Below are 19,865 nucleotides of genomic sequence, written 5' to 3'. Positions count from 1 at the left end.
TGAGGACAATGGGAACAACAGGTGTTTGCCTTATCATAGGCAGTGCTTGTTTGAGCTTCAGCTGTCGTTGGAGATTTGACCTGTTGAAGTGTTTCGATGATAATCAGATGAAGTCTGAAGTGAAGTTGTAAAAGTCAATAGTGGTCAGTTGGTAGGTAGATTGGGTGGGTTAGGTTATCTCTTGCCACAGCAGATGATTTTTATAACAGTTTGTTATCAGCAATTTCTGATTTGATATCCTCACAGGAGGTGATTGGCTTGTGCGCCTTTTAAGTTCCCAAAGCACAAGGTAAAATAATGTTCACTTACGAGAGAAATCTCCTCTTCTCTCAGAACTTCTCAGAAAGAAAGTTAAGTGGGACCTTTCCTCTTTATATAGTTTTGAATCTAAGGAGACTGCTTCAAACATACCCTTTCAAACTAACTCAGTAATCAGATTGACCTTAGTAATCTCTGCAAATATTCTACTTCCTCACACCTTAATTAACACCTAATTTAGGTCAGTGGCAGTGCTAACTCTTCACAACCAAAGAACAGAAAATAACTGTCTTTTAGAACAAGATTTGAGCCTTCCTACTATCCTTTTAAAGTTTTTTGGCTGTTAAGTTTCTACCTCTAGAAAAGTTTGTTTAAAACTATGGGAAAAGGGTTGTACACTAAACTAGTTATTAATGCTTGCCCCTCTCTCTCTCTCTCTCTCTCTCTCTCTCTCTTTCCCCCTAAGACTAAACTAGTTCCTGCTAGAGGCTGTCTGTTAATTCTGTGGTACAGTGTTCAACTTTTAAAACTAGGGGGGAAGAGATTATGGACATTAGTTGATAAAGTTTATTTTTTTATATTTTTATTCTGCCTATCACTGACCTACAATTCCTCCTTTAAACCCCAATCTTAAATTGTTAGGAAACTCTGTGCAGCAATTAAAATATAGAATAAGCCTTATTAATTAGGATTTTAGGTTTGCCTTTGCTCCCTGGGACATATTACATTATGGTGTTCATGATATGCTTTCAGAGATGCCAAGTTGCTGTTCTAGAGGTTCATGGGCTAAAATCCTACAATGCCTGCATACGTGTCAGTTGTCAATTTGCTTCACTGAAAATCTTCTCAGACACAATGATGGGCAAAACAACAAGATTAATCTAGAAAAATGCTGGGTTTTATTATGGACATTAGTTGATAGTTTGTTTTTTTATATTTTTATTCTGCCTATCACTGACCTACAATTCCTCCTTTAAACCCCAATCTTAAGTTGTTAGGATACTCTGTGCAGCAATTAAAATATAGAATAAGCCTTATTAATTAGGATTTTAGGTTTGCCTTTGCTCCCTGGGACATATTACATTATGGTATTCATGATATGCTTTCAGAGATGCCAAGTTGCTGTTCTAGAGGTTCATGGGCTAAAATCCTACAATGCCTGCATACCTGTCAGTTGTCAATTTGCTTCACTGAAAATCTTCTCAGACACACTGATGGGCAAAACAACAAGATTAATCTAGAAAACTGCTGGGTTTTATTTTATTTTAATAAACTGTGGCTTAGTAAGGAAGAGGAACTTTTTTCTTTCAAAGCAAGCAGCGCATTGCCTTTGAATGAGAAATGATATTCCCCATTGTTGGAGTAGTGAGCCATCTCCTTACCCATCTATAACTCACTTCATATATAATATGTCTGGCTTCTTCTGGGCCTGTTTACAAATCTTTTGGCACTGCTAATCATCTTTTCCTATCTCTTGCAGATTCTTCTGATGCAGACAGACTGGAGAGATTCTTTGATTCTGAGGATGAAGAATTTGAAATTCTGTCTCTTTAAAACAAAAATCTAAAGCAAAGTAGCTGGACATAACTCTACAAGCAAGCACTCTGTGTGTGTGAGACAGAACTCTTGATCACACATCAAGAGACTGAGCCTTGACTATATTCAGCATATTTTGTGGCCTCAGCTGGAATGCTTGCCATTTTCCATCACAAAACTTTGCTTTCTGAATCTCATCATGCTGGATTTGTCAAGACAAAAATATTTGGACAGGCATAAACTTTACTGGTAGACATATCATAAGGTCCACTGGCATCCTATTAACATCCTTCAAATAGAAGAAAATCTTCATATTGACTTGTCACACACTCTTTTGTTTCTTGAGATTTAAAACAAAGTACTTACTTAATTTTTATTATGTGGAAATGCTTCTGTCTTTAAGGTCAAATAGAATCTGTGTATCTCTCAGTACAAAATCTTTGCCAAGGATCTTTTGCTTGTAAACATGCTTCCACCTTAGAATTTATATATAATTGTTGCAGGCCTGGAGGCAATTGGAAGACTGCAGCTTAACAGGGAATGAATACTGCCCCAAAAATGAAACTGGCGAACATTGAGAATGGTAGAATAAGAAAATTCTGTTTAAAACAGAAGGTCAAGAGGCAACATATTTTTTTATTGTTAAATTTCATTGTGGTTGATAGCAATGCTAAATATTACACATGCCTTTATCTGACAAGTCTGTAAATGTATTTGACAGTAATCAGTTCTCTGTTGAAAAACAGGATGAATTTGGCTATACAAATGGGTGATGTCATCTGATGGCAGGGACATGGATAGCTCTCTAAACTCAGAAAACCTTTCTGAGCACACATAGGACATCATGTACAGCCACTGTCTCTCTATTTTTAGCCATTCACTCATATGAACACTGTTTCTGATCTGTCTGCAGTTTAGTCTTTTTTTTTTTTTTTTTTTTGCTAACCAGTGTTTCCCCACTTGATCGCTTTGCACCATCTGTAATTCCCTCCTTCCCCCTCTATGTTTTTTTAATACATATATATATTTTTTACAATTTAGAGTTTGACTTTGCAAACTGTTTAATATGCCTGGAGTAACTACTGCAAATGTGAAACTGTTTGGGAGGATCCAAGATAGCCAGTGGAAGGTGGTGCTAGGTTCTGACCTAGAATTACACTCTTGTGTTGGTGTTTGAACACACCTGATCATGGGCAAGCAAAGTGGGAGGTGAAGTCCTACCATTAATAACTTTCACTACCTTGCTGTTTACAAAGACCATTCTGGATTTCTTTTACACCCCATCCTGGAGTCCTACCATTGTGTAAGGGGCTAGGTAATGAAACCAAGTGAAGTGAAGACATTTCAGTCCTGGTGATTGCTTACTCCCTGTGAGACCAAGAGGTATTGTTGTAGTGGTCTCTCCCAGATACCAAGGTGGTGATGGCTTCTCTGTTTATTATGCCTCCTAAAGGGAGAAATATTTTGCTGAGTTTTTGGCATTGTTTTGAATATAGCCCAAAATCTGCTTGTAATTTGAGAAGTATCCATGATAGTAGCAGGTAGGGAGAATGATAGTGAGATAACCTTATGCTGATGGTGACAGTGGAAGAGTGGCATTTGTAGGACAGAAATTCTGCCTGCCCAGAAGCTATCAGCTAGACATCAGGTAATCATATTAAATGTGATTTGGATTGTTGCTATGATTCTAGAGCAGAGTTTCTTACACCCCAACTGGGGTTACAACACTTGATTTTTGGGTCAGGATCTAGTTGGGCTTTCCATAGGCACATCATCATTCTGCACCTCCAGGAGGGTCACACAGTTTTATTTTACTGCAATAATGGGGTCATAGGCACAAATAGATTGTGAAGCACTGTTCTAGAGAAAAATGAGGATGAACTGTATTATAGGGCTACCAATAAACTGGAGGCCCAATGTAATACCCAGTCTCACTCTGAACAAAAGTGGGGCAGCTGGAACAGCAAATTAAAGAGCTGCAATTGACCGGCATTGGCTAAAGATAAACCGATGGCACAGAAAACCTGGAAAACTTTAGAGAACAAGAGGAGGAGAACATTGTTCCCTCTAATTTTTGCTGGTCCATGTGCATAAGTTTCCAGCCTCGACTTGATATCTGCGGTATAGCCTGTGTTCACAGTAAAGAAAGCTAGCAAAAACTTTGTGTGCACAATTTCTAGGCATGTGTGCTCCCTTTCTGACCTGCACAGCTTAGAACCTTGGAGGAGACTTAATCTCCGCTACCTTAATTTCCCTAAGTTTCCCATAATACATTCATAAGATATGCTTAAGAAGTATTACCAAGAGATATAGAAGGCACCTTTAGAATCTGTACCTGGTCAGTTCAGTGGTGGCATTGAGGAAGTTTCTGGGGCAAAATAAATTTCAGCAGATGGCTTAGATTAAGACTCAGAATATTTCAAAAAAGTTATGACTGTTAAAAAGGCCACACTCTTGATTGCATATGCATTGGAGCCAGACAGAATTTTGGACCTTGAAATTATATTTTATATTTAAAGATCCAGTTTTTCTCAGTCATGAAATTTTAGGCTTTTCTGTTTTTTGTAAAGCCACACAGTGGTATATAAAAATTGTTTCTAGTTAGATGTCAGGAGGTTGTCTTTGGGACAGCATTCCTGCTTAGAGTTGGCTAGTAAATGCCTAGTAAAGTGTAAGTATGTTGCAGACCTTTTCTAGATTCTAAGATTATACATGAGCCTTTGATAATATCAGTCCTTAATGATTTCTAAGATGTGTTAAGTGATTATTCTTGATTTCTCTGGGTTGGTTACTTTTTTGTTTATTTTGGCGGAAGAAAAATGTATTCAGTTCAGTTTGTATTTGGGTCCTAGCTAGCCTATAGTTTTTATGTTTGCCTGGTTTTTGAATGATTAATACTGCTTAGTTTAAAATATGGTTTCTTTTCTTTTTTAAATGAGTTCTTGAAAATTTTAAAAGAGAACCTGCTTGGGGCTTCAAGTGTCACTCCTGTGGGTAACAAATGTCCATTTTAGACACTCACCAGTCATACTACTACTATCCAGGCTGCATCATGGTTTTCTGAACTGACTTTCCTGTGCTAGGATGTTGCAAAGGGCGTGACGCTTAAGGAGTTTCAAGATGCAGGGCATTCTGTGTCCATTGGACTCATCTATGTTGCTGAAGAAACACAAGGATGGCATAAAAGTTGAGGAAAACAGTGCAGAAGCCTCCATCAGAGGAAAAAAGAGAGAATATTTGACTCCAGTAATTGGGTCCTTCTCAGGGCACATTGAAAAGAAGGCACATCAAAGAAACAGTCCTTCAAACGATGACAGCTCCTCCAGTAAACTAGATCCTGAAATGCTGCTGGTCTCGGTGCAGGTATCTTGGATGAAGACAGTGGCTGATTCACAAAAATCGTTGACACCAAAGGCTCAGCATCAAGGGTACTAGAACTGAAAATCCCAACACAGACGGGAGCATTACGTAGAGATCGGTGTATGGGAGGGCACCCTTTGAGCTGCAGGGAATGCATTTAATGTAGGTGGTCTGCCCTATGTAGGTGTACAGAGAAATTCAGCATAGCTGAGTACCAGACACCAAACCAATGCAGAATAGTGCCAGACCCTTTCAGGACAAGGGGGTACAGGGCTCTTTTACAACTATCTCTCTATTACAATACTCAAACATTATATGAGATAACACAGGACAGGACCTCCATACTCCTTATAGCCCTGTACTGGCCTCATCAAATCTTGTCTGTATTGGCTTCCATGGCAACATCAGTTGTCCATCTCCACTCCCTTTCCATTGAAGAAATATGTGCAGCTGGAGTTCTCAACCCAGTCCTTAAGACACACCAAGCCAGTCTGGTTTTCAAGGGATCCACAATGAATATGCAGGAGCTAAATTTGCATACATTGCCACCATTATATGCAAATCTATCTCATGCATATTCATTATGGATATCTTGAAAACCCGACTGGCTACGTGTGTCTTGAGGAACTAGGTTGAGAATATCTGGTCTAGACAGTATGTTTCAAGGAGATAAGTACATTTAGAAAAAAAACAGTTCTACAGGCTCTAGTTAATTTGTCAGCTCTCTCCAGATAATCTGTCAGGTTTGTCCTATGAAGTCCACGAACAGAACACAGATAGAACAATACACAGCTATGGAAGTTTCACTTCTGCTGCTGATTCATCTTTTTTGTTAACAGAGAAGGCAATTTTGCTTACCTGTTATGAGAGTTCTTTATAACAGGGGTTCCCAAACCTAGTGCTGGAGGCATCCTAGCCAGTCAGGGTTTCAGGATATCCACAGTGAATTTTCATGAGAGAGATTTACATGCACTGCCTCCACTGCATGCAAATCTCTGTCATGAATATTCACTAGGGATATCCTGAAAATCTGACTGGCTGGGGTGCCTCCAGGACCAGGTTTGGGTATCACTGCTTTATAAACAAGAAACATTTTGAACACATACACCCATCCCATCCCATTGAGTTGACTACTAAGTGCTGCATCAGGCTAACTTGTGAAGTAGTGGCTATGCAGGAAGTCCTGTGTATACTCAGTAAAGAAGCCTAGGTTTTTTTCTTAATTATGAAAAAGCTAGCTGTTGATTTGTATGATTTCACCTACTTTGTGTCTCACTCTGGCAGTCTACAAAGACCCCTGTTACAGATGAACAACTTTGCTTTCTGAAGCATTGATGAACTTCTTTCAGCAGTATAATGGGATGATAATATTTTCTCATACTGAGCTGTTGCCAGAAAGGAACAGATAGTAAGAAAGTGCAGTTCCCTTTATGTCCCATAGAGAATTCTATTTAGAAAATTCCTTTTCTTCAGTAATCACACGTGTATGTATGTCCCAAGTCACGTATTTGCAGAGGTAGGAACCAGTGTGGAAAAACCGCCAATATGTTGTCATTTAGACATGCTTGAGTGATCCCCACAGAAATCCACTGTTAAACAGCAGAAGGTTGATTTAAAATCTGAAGCAAAGTGCAATCCAGTGGCGTAGCCAGACTGCCAATTTTGGGTGGGTCTGAACCCAAAATGGGTGGGCACAAAAATTTTCTCTCTACCCACCCCCCCCCCCCCCCCCAGCAAAATTTAGTCACACTCAGTTTCATTTGTCACACAGGGTAAAGTGCTGCTTTTCAGTGCATCCGATTTCAGACAATTTATTTAATAGCCTAATCCTTTTCAGTGAGCTTTCAGAGGCCAAAACCTCCTGCCTCAGGTCAGTATAATGCTGTTACGGTATCCTCTCCTGACCTAAGGAAGGAAGTATTGGTCTCTGAAACTTTATTAACACCATATTACTTTATCCTAAATTAAAAATAAAATTATTTTCTTTACCTTTGTTGTGTGGCCATTTACTTTTTCTCACTGTGTTGCTCCCAGTCTCTAGATTCTGCTTTCCTTCGTTTTCGCTTAACTCTTCTGCCAGGGTTTCCTGGCCATTTGTCATTTTTCTCTCCTTTTTCTTTGCTTTCTTCAATATTTTTCTGCCTCTCTTTGTGTCCAGATTTAATTCATTCTTACTATCCATTCTTTAATTTCCTTCATCTACATATGGCTTTTCATCTTTTTCTCACCCTTGTTCTCCCCATGCCCCTTCCTCTTATTCTCCAATCTTTCACTACTCCCCCTTTCCATGCAGCAGCTCTCCTCTTTCTCTTCCCATCCTTCCAGTGTCTCCCCTCTCTCTCCCCATCCTTCCAATAGTCTCCCCTCTTTCTTTCTGCATCCAGTGTCACCTCTTTCTCCCTACCCTTCCATCCAGCATCTTCCCTCTTTCTCTCCCCATCCTTCTACCCATCTACCCTCTCTCCTGATCCTTCCATCTAATGTCTCTCTCCCTCCTAACCAGTGTCTATCTCTCTACCCTTTTCTGTTCAGTGTCCTTTATCTCTCCACATCCTTCCAGTCTCTCCCCTTTCTCTCTGCATCCTTTCATCCATCTCCCCTCTTTCTCTCCCCATCCTTCCATCCAGTGTCTCTCTCCCCATTCATCTGTTTTCCCTCTTTCTCTGCCATCCTTCCATATGTTTTCCCTCTTTCTCTGCCTATCCTTCCGTTTTCCCTCTTCCCCCATCCTTCCGTTTTCCCTCTTTGTCTCCCCATCCTTCCGTTTTCCCTCTTTCTCTGCCATCCTCCCGTCTATTTTCCCTCTTTCTCTCCCCATCCTTCCGTTTTCCCTCTTTCTCTGCCATCCTCCCATCTGTTTTCCCTCTTTCTCTGCCATCCTCCCATCTGTTTTCCCTCTTTCTCCCCATCCTGCCATCCGTTTCCCCTCTTTCTCCCCATCCTGCCATCTGTTTTCCCTCTCCCGATTCAGGCCCACCAGCCCCAGCTCCCATTGCCGGCCACTGCTGCTTTTCCTGTTGAGCAGCAGGGCCGGCGCTGCAAAAAGAAGCGCTCAGCTGACTGAGCTGAGCGCCAACGCTAACGATGAGACAAAATGTTTTTTAAAAAAAAGCGTGGCACCGCAGGCAGCCTCGAAGCATTGGCTGCTGGTTCTGCAGGCTACTCCTGTCTCTTACGTCACTGCCCCTGCTTCGCTCCAGGGGCAGTGACGTAAGAGACGGGAGGAGCCTGCAGAGCCAGCAGCCAATGCTTCGAGGCTGCCTGCGGTGCCGCACTTTTTTTTTTAAACATTTTTTCTTGTCGTTAGCATTGGCGCTCAGCTTAGTCAGCTGAGCGGTTCTTCTTTTTGTAGCGCCGGCCCTGCTGCTCAACAGGAAAAGTAGCAGTGGCCGGCAATGGGAGCTGGGGCTGGCGCGGGCCTGGAGGAAAAGTGGGTGGGCGGGCCAGAGCTGAAATTGGGTGGGCCCGGGCCCACCTATAGCTACGCCCCTGGTGCAATCAACCTTATAGCTCTCTGTCTCTAATGTTAGCTTTAGTATTCTAACCCTACTCCAATTGGACTCTCTGACAGTTTTTCATCTAGGGTGATCAAATAGCTCCACGGTTACTAAACCACTTATACGTAAAGAGCAGATTTTACTATTCTGTTGAATCATGTTGACTATATGTTTGGGTAGAATGGTAAGATATGGATATATAGCTTTCCAGGCTACAGTGCATACTGTGTGTGCATATGTTTTGAAGTCTCAAATAGTTTCTGGTTTGTGTAAGTCTATTTACATTTTCTTACACTGAAGGGTATAATCAATGTGGGCTACTGTCAAGATTACCTTGTGCTATTTTATCATAGTTCCCATTTTATGCAGTAAGACCTAGTTATTAATAAATGGGATTAATAGTAAAATAACATATCTTAATGGTAGCCCTGAATAGTATTTCAGTTGGCAGATGAGCAAGATCTAGTGAGAGTTATTTGGAGATTGAAGATCAGATGTGCCCTTGAGTCTATAACTCCTCGTGACCACACAAAGAGCCCCCCCCCCCCTTATGGGTTTCTTGGCATGATACAGGAATGGTTCCAAAGCATGGGTCATTAGGTGGCTTCCCCAGGCCTTACATCTGGTTCCCAGCCTGTTGCTCTAACCACTAGGCTACATCTAGGAAAAAGGAGGTGATGATGTCCCTGTATAAGGGAAATGGGACTTGATATACCGCCTTTCTGAGGTTTTTGCAACTACATTCAAAGTGGTTTACATATATTTAGGTACTTATCTTGTACCAGGGGCAAGGGAGAGTTAAGTGACTTGCCCAGAGTCACAAGGAACTGCAGTGGGAATCAAACTCAGTTCCCCAGGATCAAAGTCCCTTCACTAACCACTAGGCTACTCCTCCACTGTAGTGAGACCTCATTTAGAATACTGTGTACAATTCTGGACACCGTGTCTTCAAAAAGATATAAACAGGATGGAGTCTGGCCAGAGGGTGGCTACTAAAACGGTCAGTGGTCTTTGTCATAAAACATATAGTGACAGTCTTAAAGATCTCAATATGTATGGAAGAAAGACGGGAGAGGGGAGATATGATAGAGACATTTAAATACCTATGTGGCATAAATGCACAGGAGGTGAGTCTGAATTAAAAGTAAGCTCTACCCTTAGGAATCCGTTATATTTACTTGCTCACAGCCTTCTGTTCCCTCCCAACTGCAACAGCTTCCCATGGTTTTTTTGGATGGTATTCACTATTTAACCAATGTGTGGTCCAAGCCTCAGTTTGGTGTTCTGGCTGCCTCTCTGGGCATTCCAAGCCTCAGTCTGGCACTCCAACTGCTTCTCTTTGTACATTACAAGCCTCATTCTGGCATCATCATCTACACTCCCACAGGAATCCCACAGCAACTTCTTCCATCCCCACAGGAATCCCAGATACCATGGGATTCCTGCAGTCCCTGTTCCCATGCAGCTCTCTACTTGGATGTCCATTTTCATGTATTTTAAGAATAGGCTGTATTTCTGCAAATCCTGTTCTAAATTACATATATTCTGACTTGAACATCCTTTCTAAAATTTTGCTCCTTGTGTCTTTATACAATAGCCTCACAAAACCAGGCATTGTGGCTAAAAGGAACCTGAATCTGTGCATATTTCATAAATAATGTGCATACTTGACAATTCTGACCCTCCTGCAAATACCTTACATTTATATTGCATAAAAGTACACATCTTATCACCACCCGTCCTTTTACACATGTAACCCATAGGCTAATTTTAGAAGAGGCATTTTACACATGTAAAACACAGGCTTTATACTTGAAAAATCCTTTAGAAAATTGCCTCCTAAGAGAGCAAATTTAAAAGCCATTTCCACATGGAAGGCAGTGCATTATCAAGGGGCAAGGCTTTTACGAACTGACTGCTCTACATGTTTATAAAAGTGCATACATAGTGCCATTTTACTCATACCTCTATCTGCTCTGGGGGGGGGGGGGTGTTCATAGGGGTAGAGTTTGGACCTACACTTTCTACAACTTCCACCACCACTACCACACACACACACTTTTGCATTTTCCAAAGTATGTGTGTAATTTAACCATGAAAGTGGAATACTAGCTTATAGATATGTAGGTACACACTTAACACTCATATATGCCAGCATGCCACCTAAGCACTAGTCTATAAATATGTGATTATCATGCATAGTGCTTATTTGCAAGCGGCATACATACTGATGGAACATAGGCAGGGCTCCCACTTATGCATGTAAGTTATAGAGTACTATAGGTTTTGTGTGTTCCTGCCACATTTAGACAGTCACATGTCTCACATCAGCCATACAGCTGGTGTGGGCATCAAAATGTTAGGTGTGCCAAGACCAGGTTATGCTGGTATTCTATAATAGAACCTAGGTTTCCTTATTGAGTAGGCTCCTGTTGCCTGCCCTGGGGACACCAAAATGGAGGTGCCCAGTTATAGAATACTAGTAAAAAAGGCCCGTTTCTGACACAAATGAAACGGGCGCTAGCAAGGTTTTCCTCGGAGTGTGTATGTTTGGGAGAGTGTATGTGAGAGTGACTGTTTGAGAGTCAGAGTGAAAGTGTGAGTGTGTGTGAGAGAGAGTGAGTCTGGGTGTGAGTGTGTTTGTGAGAGAGTGTGTGTGTGAGAATGAGAGTGTGTGCAAGTGTGTATGTGAGACACAGTGTGAGAGAGAGTGTGTGTGTGTGTGTGTGTGGGCGAGAGAGAGAGTGTGTGTGAGACACAGATTCTCTGTTTGAGTGAGTGTATGAGACCAAGCGAGTGTGTGAGTGACTGTGTGGCACATAGAGAGTGAATGTGATACAGTGTGAGACAGAGTGTGTGAGAGTGAGTCAGAAAGACATTGTATATCAGAGAGAGAGTGTGAGCCGTGTCCTCCCAATCCATGGCCATCTGTCCCCTGGCCCCTCCATTCATCCTTTTCCAGCAATTTCCCTCTCTCCCTGAGCCCTGCCCTCCCAATCAATGCCCATCCATGCTCCTCTGTCCCCTGCCCCCTCCATTCATCCCTTTCCAGCAATTCCCCTCTCTCCCTGAGCCCTGCCCTCCCAATCCATGGCCATCCATGTTTCTCTGTCACCTGCCCCCTCCATTCATCCCTATCCAGCATTTTCCCTCTCTGCCTGAGGCCTGCCCTGCAATCCATATCCATCCATGCCCATCTGTTCCCTCCATTCATCCCTATCCAGCATTTCCCCTCTCCCTGAGTCCTGCCCTTCCAATCCATGCCCATCCATGCTCCTTTGTCACCTGGCCCCTCCATTCATCCCTATCCAGCAATTGCCCTCTCTCCCTGAGGCCTGCCCTGCAATCCATATCCATCCATGCCCATCTGTCTCCTCTATTCATCCCTAGCCAGCAATTTCCCTCTCTCCCTGAGTCCTGCCCTCCCAATCCATGCTCCTCTGTCCCCTGCCCCCTCCATTCATCCATTTGCAGCAATTCCCCTCTCTCCCTGAGCCCTGCCCTCGCAATCCATGCCCATCCATGCTCCTCTGTCCCCTGCCGCCTCCATTCATCCTTTTCCAGCAAGTCCCCTCTCTCCCTTCCATGACCCCCCCCCCTCGCATCCATGCTCCTCTCTATCCCATGTCCCAGCCTGGCCCACCCTCTTCTCCTCCCCCCCTTCGCATCCATGCATCGTTTTGGTTTTTTTTTTTCTTCTTTTTCAATTTACCTCCGTGGCGTTTCCGGCAGCGAAGCGTCAGGGAAGGAGGCGGCGCTCCCGACGTGTAGCTTTCCCTTCGCTGTGTTCCGCCTTATTTTGAAGGCGGAACACAGCGAAGGGAAGGCTAGACGTCGGGAGCGCCGCCTCCTTCCCTGACGTTTCGCTTCCGGATTTGTTTGTTTTGTCGCGAGGGCGGGGCAGAGACGGCTGGCTGGCTGGCTTGAAGGGAGGCTTCACACCACGAATCCACGAACCCTACAGCTTCAGTGACGTCAGATGGCTTCAGGGCTTCAGGGCTTCACAGAACGTTGTCCTCATTAGAACGTTCACGGTGCGTTTTATTATATTAGATTCCTCTGAATGTTATAACCAGAAATTCAAAAACATAATCCAGAAAAATTTGAACACCTGCTTGATTTTATTCGTCATTCATAAATTGGATGCTGCCACAATTATTCGAAACAAATATTATTCCACCGACTGAAGTGGCCAAATATCGTTAGGCAGTTGCTATTTGTGTTATTATTGGAGGAAAAAGCCTCTGTATTCCCGCTTCAGAACATTATAGCGTCTGTTCAGGGCCGTGCCTAGGGTCTCTGGCGCCCCCCTGCAGACTATCAGTTGGCGCCCCCCCCCCCCCCCCCCCCGTGAAAATGATCACCCCCCCCCCCATGAAAATGATCGCTCACCACTTGCCACACTGAAAGGAATTGTCAGCAATATTCTTAGAAACAAATTGCTATACATTGCAAAATAAGATAGCAGATGTAAATTCTCAAAGTGGACATATTCCAAACGCAAAAATGAAAATAAAATAATTTTTTTCTACCTTTGTTGTCTGGTGACTTTCTTTTTTCAATCATGCTGGTCCAGTATCTGATTCTGCTGCTATCTGTCCTCTTAACTCCATTTCCAGGGCTTCCTTTCCATTTATTTCTTTACTTTTCTCCTTTCTTCTTCATTTCTTGCTCTATATCCATTTCCAGCAATTTCTCCTCTCTCCCTGGGTCCTGCCCTCCCATCCATGTCCATTCTTGTCCCTCTCTGCCCTTCCCTCCTCCATCCATAGCCAGCAATCCTCCTCTCTCCCCTCCCCTCCATTTCCAGCAATTTGTCCTCTCCCTGGGCCCCCATGTCCATCCTTGTCCCTCTCTGCCCTTCCCTCCTCCATCCATAGCCAGCAATCCTCTCTCCTCTCCCCTTCCAGAAATTTGTCCTCTCCCTGGGCCCTGCCCTCCCATCCATGCCTCTATGCCCTCCCATCCATGCCTCTCTGCCCTTCCCTCCGCACCCTGGGGCCTTTAAATCTTTTACTTCCAGTCGCAGCAGCATCAGTGAAAGCGGAGCGCTGCCGACGTCTCCCTTCCCTTTGCGCTCTTGGTTCCCTCAGTGTCCGCCTTCTTCTGACGTCAGAAGAAGGCGGGACACTGAGGGAACCAACGAGTGCAAGGGAAGGGAGACGTCGGCAGCAGTGGCGTAGCTAGGGTAGTTGACACCCGGGGCCGGTCATTGTTTAACACCCCCCCCCCCCCCAAATCCAGTACTAGGCATACCGAGAATACAAAACACTCACGACCTATAGAGCAATTTTACCATACCATAAGCAGTCGTTTCTACGAGTCACACAAGGAAAAGGAAAGCATCTTAAGCACTACAGTGAGCACTAGAACATCAATTCACCTATTGTAAAACGAAACCAGACAGAATAGTACAGATTGTCAATCCTGCACAGTCAATGCCAACTGAAAGCCATGTCTTTTTCACAAACACAGATACACCCTAATCCACTATAGAATAAGTAATCATAAACTTTCTATTTAGACAAAAATTAAACTGAACCCCCCGATGCCAGACTCTGCATACAATGCAACACCACAGAAACAGAAAATGTCTCCTAGTACTGTGCAAAATATAAAGACAGCAGATGTAAATTTGAAAAAACTAACAAATACCAATCACCACTTTACAAATTAACAAATAGAAATAAAACAAATACAGAAAATAAAATAATACCATTTTATTGGACTAATACATTTAGCTTCCAGAGGCCAAAATCTCCTTCCTCAGGTCAATACAGTATAGTGCTATTACAGTATCCTATCCTGATCTGAGGAAGGGGGTTTTGTTTTCTGAAAGTTAAGTCAAAATGTATTAAAATTAGTCCAATAAAAAGATTACCTTATTTACATGTTCTATTTATAAACATTTATTAACACAGCTAAAATACTATATCCTAAAGCAAAATAATAAAAATATATATTTACAGTTTGTTGTCTTTGGTTTCTGCTTTCCTCATCTTCTTTTCACCGTCTTCCTTCCATCCAGCATCTGTCTTCGCTCTCTCTCTGCCATCCAGTGTCTGCCCTCTCTAATGTCTCTTCCATCCACATCTGCCCTCTATTTCTGCCCCTTCCATCCACCATCTGCCCTCTCTCTCTCCTTTCCCTCTAGCATTTGCCCTCTATCTCTGCCCCCTTCCATCCACTGTCTGCTCTTTCACTCCCTTCTATCCACTGTCTGCCCTTTCTCTCTGCTCCTTCGATTCACCATTTGCCCTCTCTCTTTCCCCCTCCCATCCATTCAGGGTCTGCCCTCCCCATTCCATCCAGGATCTATCCCCCCTCTCTCACTGCCCCCTCTTTTTGGCTCCCAGTTCCCACCTGTGGCAGCCCCTAGTTCCAGATCCATTGATTCTCCCATCCACCCCTGCCCCAGGCATGACCCCATTCTCCCTCCTGCTCACTTTTCAGACCCCAGTTCCAGCTCCATGCCCCTTCTCCCATCTGTCTCCCACCCAGTCCCTTCTGCCCATCCGAGTCCCCCTCACCCCATCTGTCTCCCACCCAGTCCCTTCTGCTATCCAAGTGCCCCCCACCCTCACCCCATCTGTCTCCCACCCAGTCCCTTCTGCCCATCCGAGTCTCCCTCACCCCATCTGGCTCCCACCCAGTCCCTTCTGCTATCCAAGTGCCCCCCACCCTCACCCCACCCTCACCCCATCTGTCTCCCACCCAGTCCCTTCTGCCCATCCAAGTCCCCCTCACCCCATCTGGCTCCCACCCAGTCCCTTCTGCTATCCAAGTGCCCCCCACCCTCACCCCATCTGTCTCCCACCCAGTCCCTTCTGCTATCCGAGTCCCCCCCCCCACCTTCACGATCACCCCATCTGTCCCCCACCCTCACCCTGCCTCGTCTTCTCCCTGCCACCCATCTTTAAAAAGAAATTGCCGACGCGATAGCGAGCGCAGCACCTTGTGTGCAAGTAAAAGAAGCGAATCTGATCATCTCATTGGGCCTTCCTTCACTGTCCCGCCCTAGAGGAAATAGGAAGTTGCGTCAGAGGAGGGCGGGACAGTGAGGGAAGGCCCAATGAGATGATCGGATCCGCTTCTTTTACTTGCACACGAGGTGCTGCGCTCGCTTGGCAAATAAATTTAAAGGGCTGGTGCGGGGGGGGGGGGTGCCAGGATGAAGAGCAGCGGGAGCGGCGGCACCCCCCTCTCTGGTACCAAAAGATTTAAAGTCCTCGGCGGCGCGGGGCGAGGGTAAGCACCGCGGCGGCGCCCCCCAGAGGTGGGCGCCCCCCTGCGGCGCTTACCTCGCTTACCGCATCGGCACGGCCCTGCGTCTGTTAGACCGGGATGAAATCTTCATCAGCTAAAAAACCTCCAAACAAAACTTTAATTGGCAAATAATCACATCAAACAAACACTTATCTTTAGTGCCGCAAGTGCAGTTTGGTTTCACTCTTGTACGCCCGACGGGGTCCCGTTTCGCCGTCGCAGGCTTTTTCAAGGGAACAACCTCGTACTGCGATGTGAAATCTGTGAATGAAAAAAGCAAATTAGCCCCTGCACAAATATCACTCTCATGTACTTGGTTCTGGTTTACACTCATATGTATAACCTGCTTGTTATACTGTGCGGTTCCTCTTAACAAACCAGTGCTGACTGAAAAATGGCGTCTTAAGATCCAAAGACAAGATCTTAAAGGGTCCGCTCTACAAAAATGTGGCCCCTGATGATTTGTCAACCAATAGCACAGCAGTGACATCATCGGGCGGCAGTTTTAAGACATCATTTTTCAGTCAGCACTGGTTTGTTAAGAGGAACCGCACAGTATAACAAGCAGGTTATACAAATGAGTGTAAACCAGAACCAAGTACATGAGAGTGATATTTGTGCAGGGGCTAATTTGCTTTTTTAATTCACAGATTTCACATCGCAGTACGAGGTTGTTCCCTTGAAAAAGCCTGCGACGGCGAAACGGGACCCCGTCGGGCGTACAAGAGTGAAACCAAACTGCACTTGTGGCACTAAAGATAAGTGTTCATTTGATGTGATTATTTGCCAATTAAAGTTTTGTTTGGAGGTTTTTTAGCCGATGAAGATTCCATCCCGGTCTAACAGACGCTATGATGTTCTGAAGCGGGAATATAGAGGCTTTTTCCTCCAATAATATAACACAAATAGCAACTGCCTAATGATATTTGGCCACTTCAGTTGGTGGAATGATTTTATTCGTCAACAAAGACAGAAAAAAAATTCCTATGGGCTTCCTCTCATTGGCCATGCAGGAATTGCTAGCGCGGCTTTGTAAAAGAAGCCCTAAATCTATGATGTGAACTGAACTCTTTGGGTAGTTGCAGCATACAAGAACGAACATAATGTAAAAATATTCTAGGGCCTTGCATGTAGTGCTGCTGCAGAGATGTCTTGCTAGAGCTAGAAAAATAGGAGCGGGAGGGATAATCATTAAAAAATATATATATATACAATGTGGCTTTTAGTGTGATTCCCTGATTCTGTATTTTCAAATATTGGCTCAGTCAGGGACATATTCAGATGGTTTACCCTGCTGAAAGCTGCAGATGAATTAGACCTGGATCTTCAATGCTGGGCACTAGCCTTTTGAATATGTGGGCCATCAATGGGTGTGGAAGTTAATGCAGGTACCACCTGATATTCAGTGCTCATACCCATGTACATAACCGGGCAAAGATAGAGTTGCTTTTTTATGTACTGCTGTCTGCCCACGTAGGGCTTGTTTTACAAAGCCTCGCTAGTGATTTTTGCATGGTAAATGAGAGGTAGCCCATTCAATTCCTATGGGCTTCCCCTCGTTTGCTGTGCAGGAATTGCTAGTGTGGCTTTGTAAAAGAAGCCCTAAAGTAGGCAGACATTGAATATGCTGGAGCTCATGTATCTTCTGGTCTGTCCCCAAAAAACCTTGGCACTGCCCAGCTTGTGCCAGGGTAGTCAAAGCTGATATTCAGCGACACTACCCAGTTTAGTGTAGAAGCTGACTGAAACTGCCACCAAAACTGAATGCTTTTGGCCAAAACCAAAATTGCAACTGCAACTCATCTGGTTTCAACCAAAGTTGAAACAAACCGAAAACTCGAGTTTAGTTGTGTGAATGTGAACCAGTAAGGGCCACTGAGGATTGTTAGAGCTTGCAATCTGCATCCCCTGTTAGTAGTAGTAGTAATAAACCTATAGTATACAAGCCAACATAATATCAGTAATTTAATTTAAGACTATTTTACCTCCAAGCAACATAGCCTCCACCCACATGGACCGCAGCTAACTAAACCACATTTGGAGTGACAACTGACATAATGCTACAGAGAGGCTAATTCCTAAGGAGTTTATCATCCCAAATTTACAAACTTAGGGGCCCCTTTATCAAAGGGTTGTAGGGCTACCGCTGGCTTGACATGTGGCAAATCGGCCCTACTGTTGGGCTCACCCGAAGGTAGTTTTGGTTTTCCTATGTGGTTTTCCAGCACTAGAAAATACCTTTATATTTTCTAGTGCCAGGGGGGGTATGCCACGCGCTGCCTGATTACTGCCCAGTTACACCGGAGCCCTCACCACCTCCTAAATAGGTGGTAAGGGCTCCAGCAGTAAATAGCTGCATGGCAATTTTTAAATTACCCCACAGCCACTTATTGGTCCTTTTTTTTTTAAAAGGCCTTTTTACCAGTAGCAGTAAAGGTGGCCTCGTCGCATGGCAATCCCAAATACTGACACAACTGCAGGCCACCTTTTACCTCTGTTTGGTAAAATGGCCCCTTAAATTCCTGCTAAAATGTATCAAAAACATTTATTTGGAGCACTATTGAGCAAGATCATACCTGTATTACTTGTAGTGGCAGAACAAAAAAAAATACAAAGTGTAGCCCCTCCCCCCCCCCCCCAAACTCACAGGACTCCTTTTCAATTCTTGATGGTATAGTAGTGTAGTCAGGGCAGGAGTGATGCCCCAGTCACAGCAGCCATATTTGAGAGCAGAGCCAGAATGAGCAGGAGCAACTGCGGATCACTCCTGCTCCCTAGACCACCATCGACTGTAAGATAGGCCATGGGGGAGGTCTGGGCGGAGGGGCAACTTCTGTTTGCGGGGAGAGGGAAACAAACAACATAGCACTAATCAATCATTTTCAGCTAAAACCAAAAACACGGACAACGGGGAACCAGTTGACATTGTGTTGTCTGTATTTTCAAAAGGCGTTTGACAAGGTACCTCATGAAAGGCTACAGAGGAAATTGGAGGGTCATGGGATAGGAGGAAATGTCCTATTGTGGATTAAAAACTGGTTGAAGGATAGGAAACAGAGAGTGGGGTTAAATTGGCAGTATTCACAATGGAGAAGGGTATTTTCATGTGATGTCTGTGCAGATTGAATTCTTAAGCATCTGGCCTGTTTCTCCAATATAGCATCCTTCCTTACATTTTTTACACTGAATGATATATACCACATTGGAAGATGAGCATGTAAAATAGTCTTTTATGTTGAATATTTTTCCTTTGTGAATGACTGTGGGGTCTTGTGAAATGTTTTGGCATAGTTTGCAGCTGGCTGTGTTACACGGAAACGTGCCCTTTTCTTTTTCTGTCTGTGTTGGAAGTTTACTTAGCACTTGCTATGCCGCCTACTTGCAAAGCAGGTCTAAGTGGTGAACAATAGTACAAAAAAGTTTGATTAAAAGAAGGGGAAAGGAAGTTTCAGTATAAAACAGAACAAAAACATACATCCAAAAAAGAAAACTCAGACTGAAAACATACCAGAACCAGTTCACCATCAATTGAAAGCACCAGTTAGCAATGCTAAAAAAATTACTTTTAAGTTTTATTTTAAAAATTGGTAAATGATGACATGGAATGTAAAAACAGGGGGATGTTATTCCATAAAAATGAGGCTAAAAAGAAAAAGGCATTATTCTCCGAGGACAAGCAGGCTGCTTGTTCTCACTGATGGGTGACGTCCACGGCAGCACCCTCCAACCGGAAACTTCACTAGCAAAGGCCTTTGCTAGTCCTCGCGCACCGCGCATGCGCGGCCGTCTTCCCGCCCGAACCAGCTTGTGTCCGTCAGTCTTCTTTTGTCCGCGCTTGGGACGGTCGTGTTTTACTGCCGTTTCGTGCCCCTCAAGTTGACCTTGCGCGTTTTCGTGATTTTCGCTAAAAAAAAAAAAAAAAAAAAAAAAAGAGACCGATCGGTCTTT

General features: G+C 43.9%; 1 protein-coding gene across 3 annotated transcripts in view; it reads left to right on the top strand.

The window, feature by feature from the left end:
* The window catches only part of ATG4B (autophagy related 4B cysteine peptidase), a 471,612-nt gene extending 465,948 nt beyond the window's left edge, over nucleotides 1-5,664 (top strand). For all 3 annotated transcript variants that reach the window (XM_030215863.1, XM_030215862.1, XM_030215861.1), the window contains one exon: nucleotides 1,739-5,664. In XM_030215863.1, coding sequence (XP_030071723.1) covers nucleotides 1,739-1,812 — 74 coding nt within the window. In that variant the 3' untranslated portion in view covers nucleotides 1,813-5,664. The remainder of the gene's footprint in view (nucleotides 1-1,738) is intronic.
* Nucleotides 5,665-19,865: the final 14,201 nt, after the last annotated feature.

The sequence above is a fragment of the Microcaecilia unicolor genome, chromosome 10, assembly GCF_901765095.1.
Source record: "Microcaecilia unicolor chromosome 10, aMicUni1.1, whole genome shotgun sequence".
NCBI lineage: Eukaryota > Metazoa > Chordata > Amphibia > Gymnophiona > Siphonopidae > Microcaecilia > Microcaecilia unicolor.
This window is presented reverse-complemented; position numbering and strand designations above follow the sequence as displayed.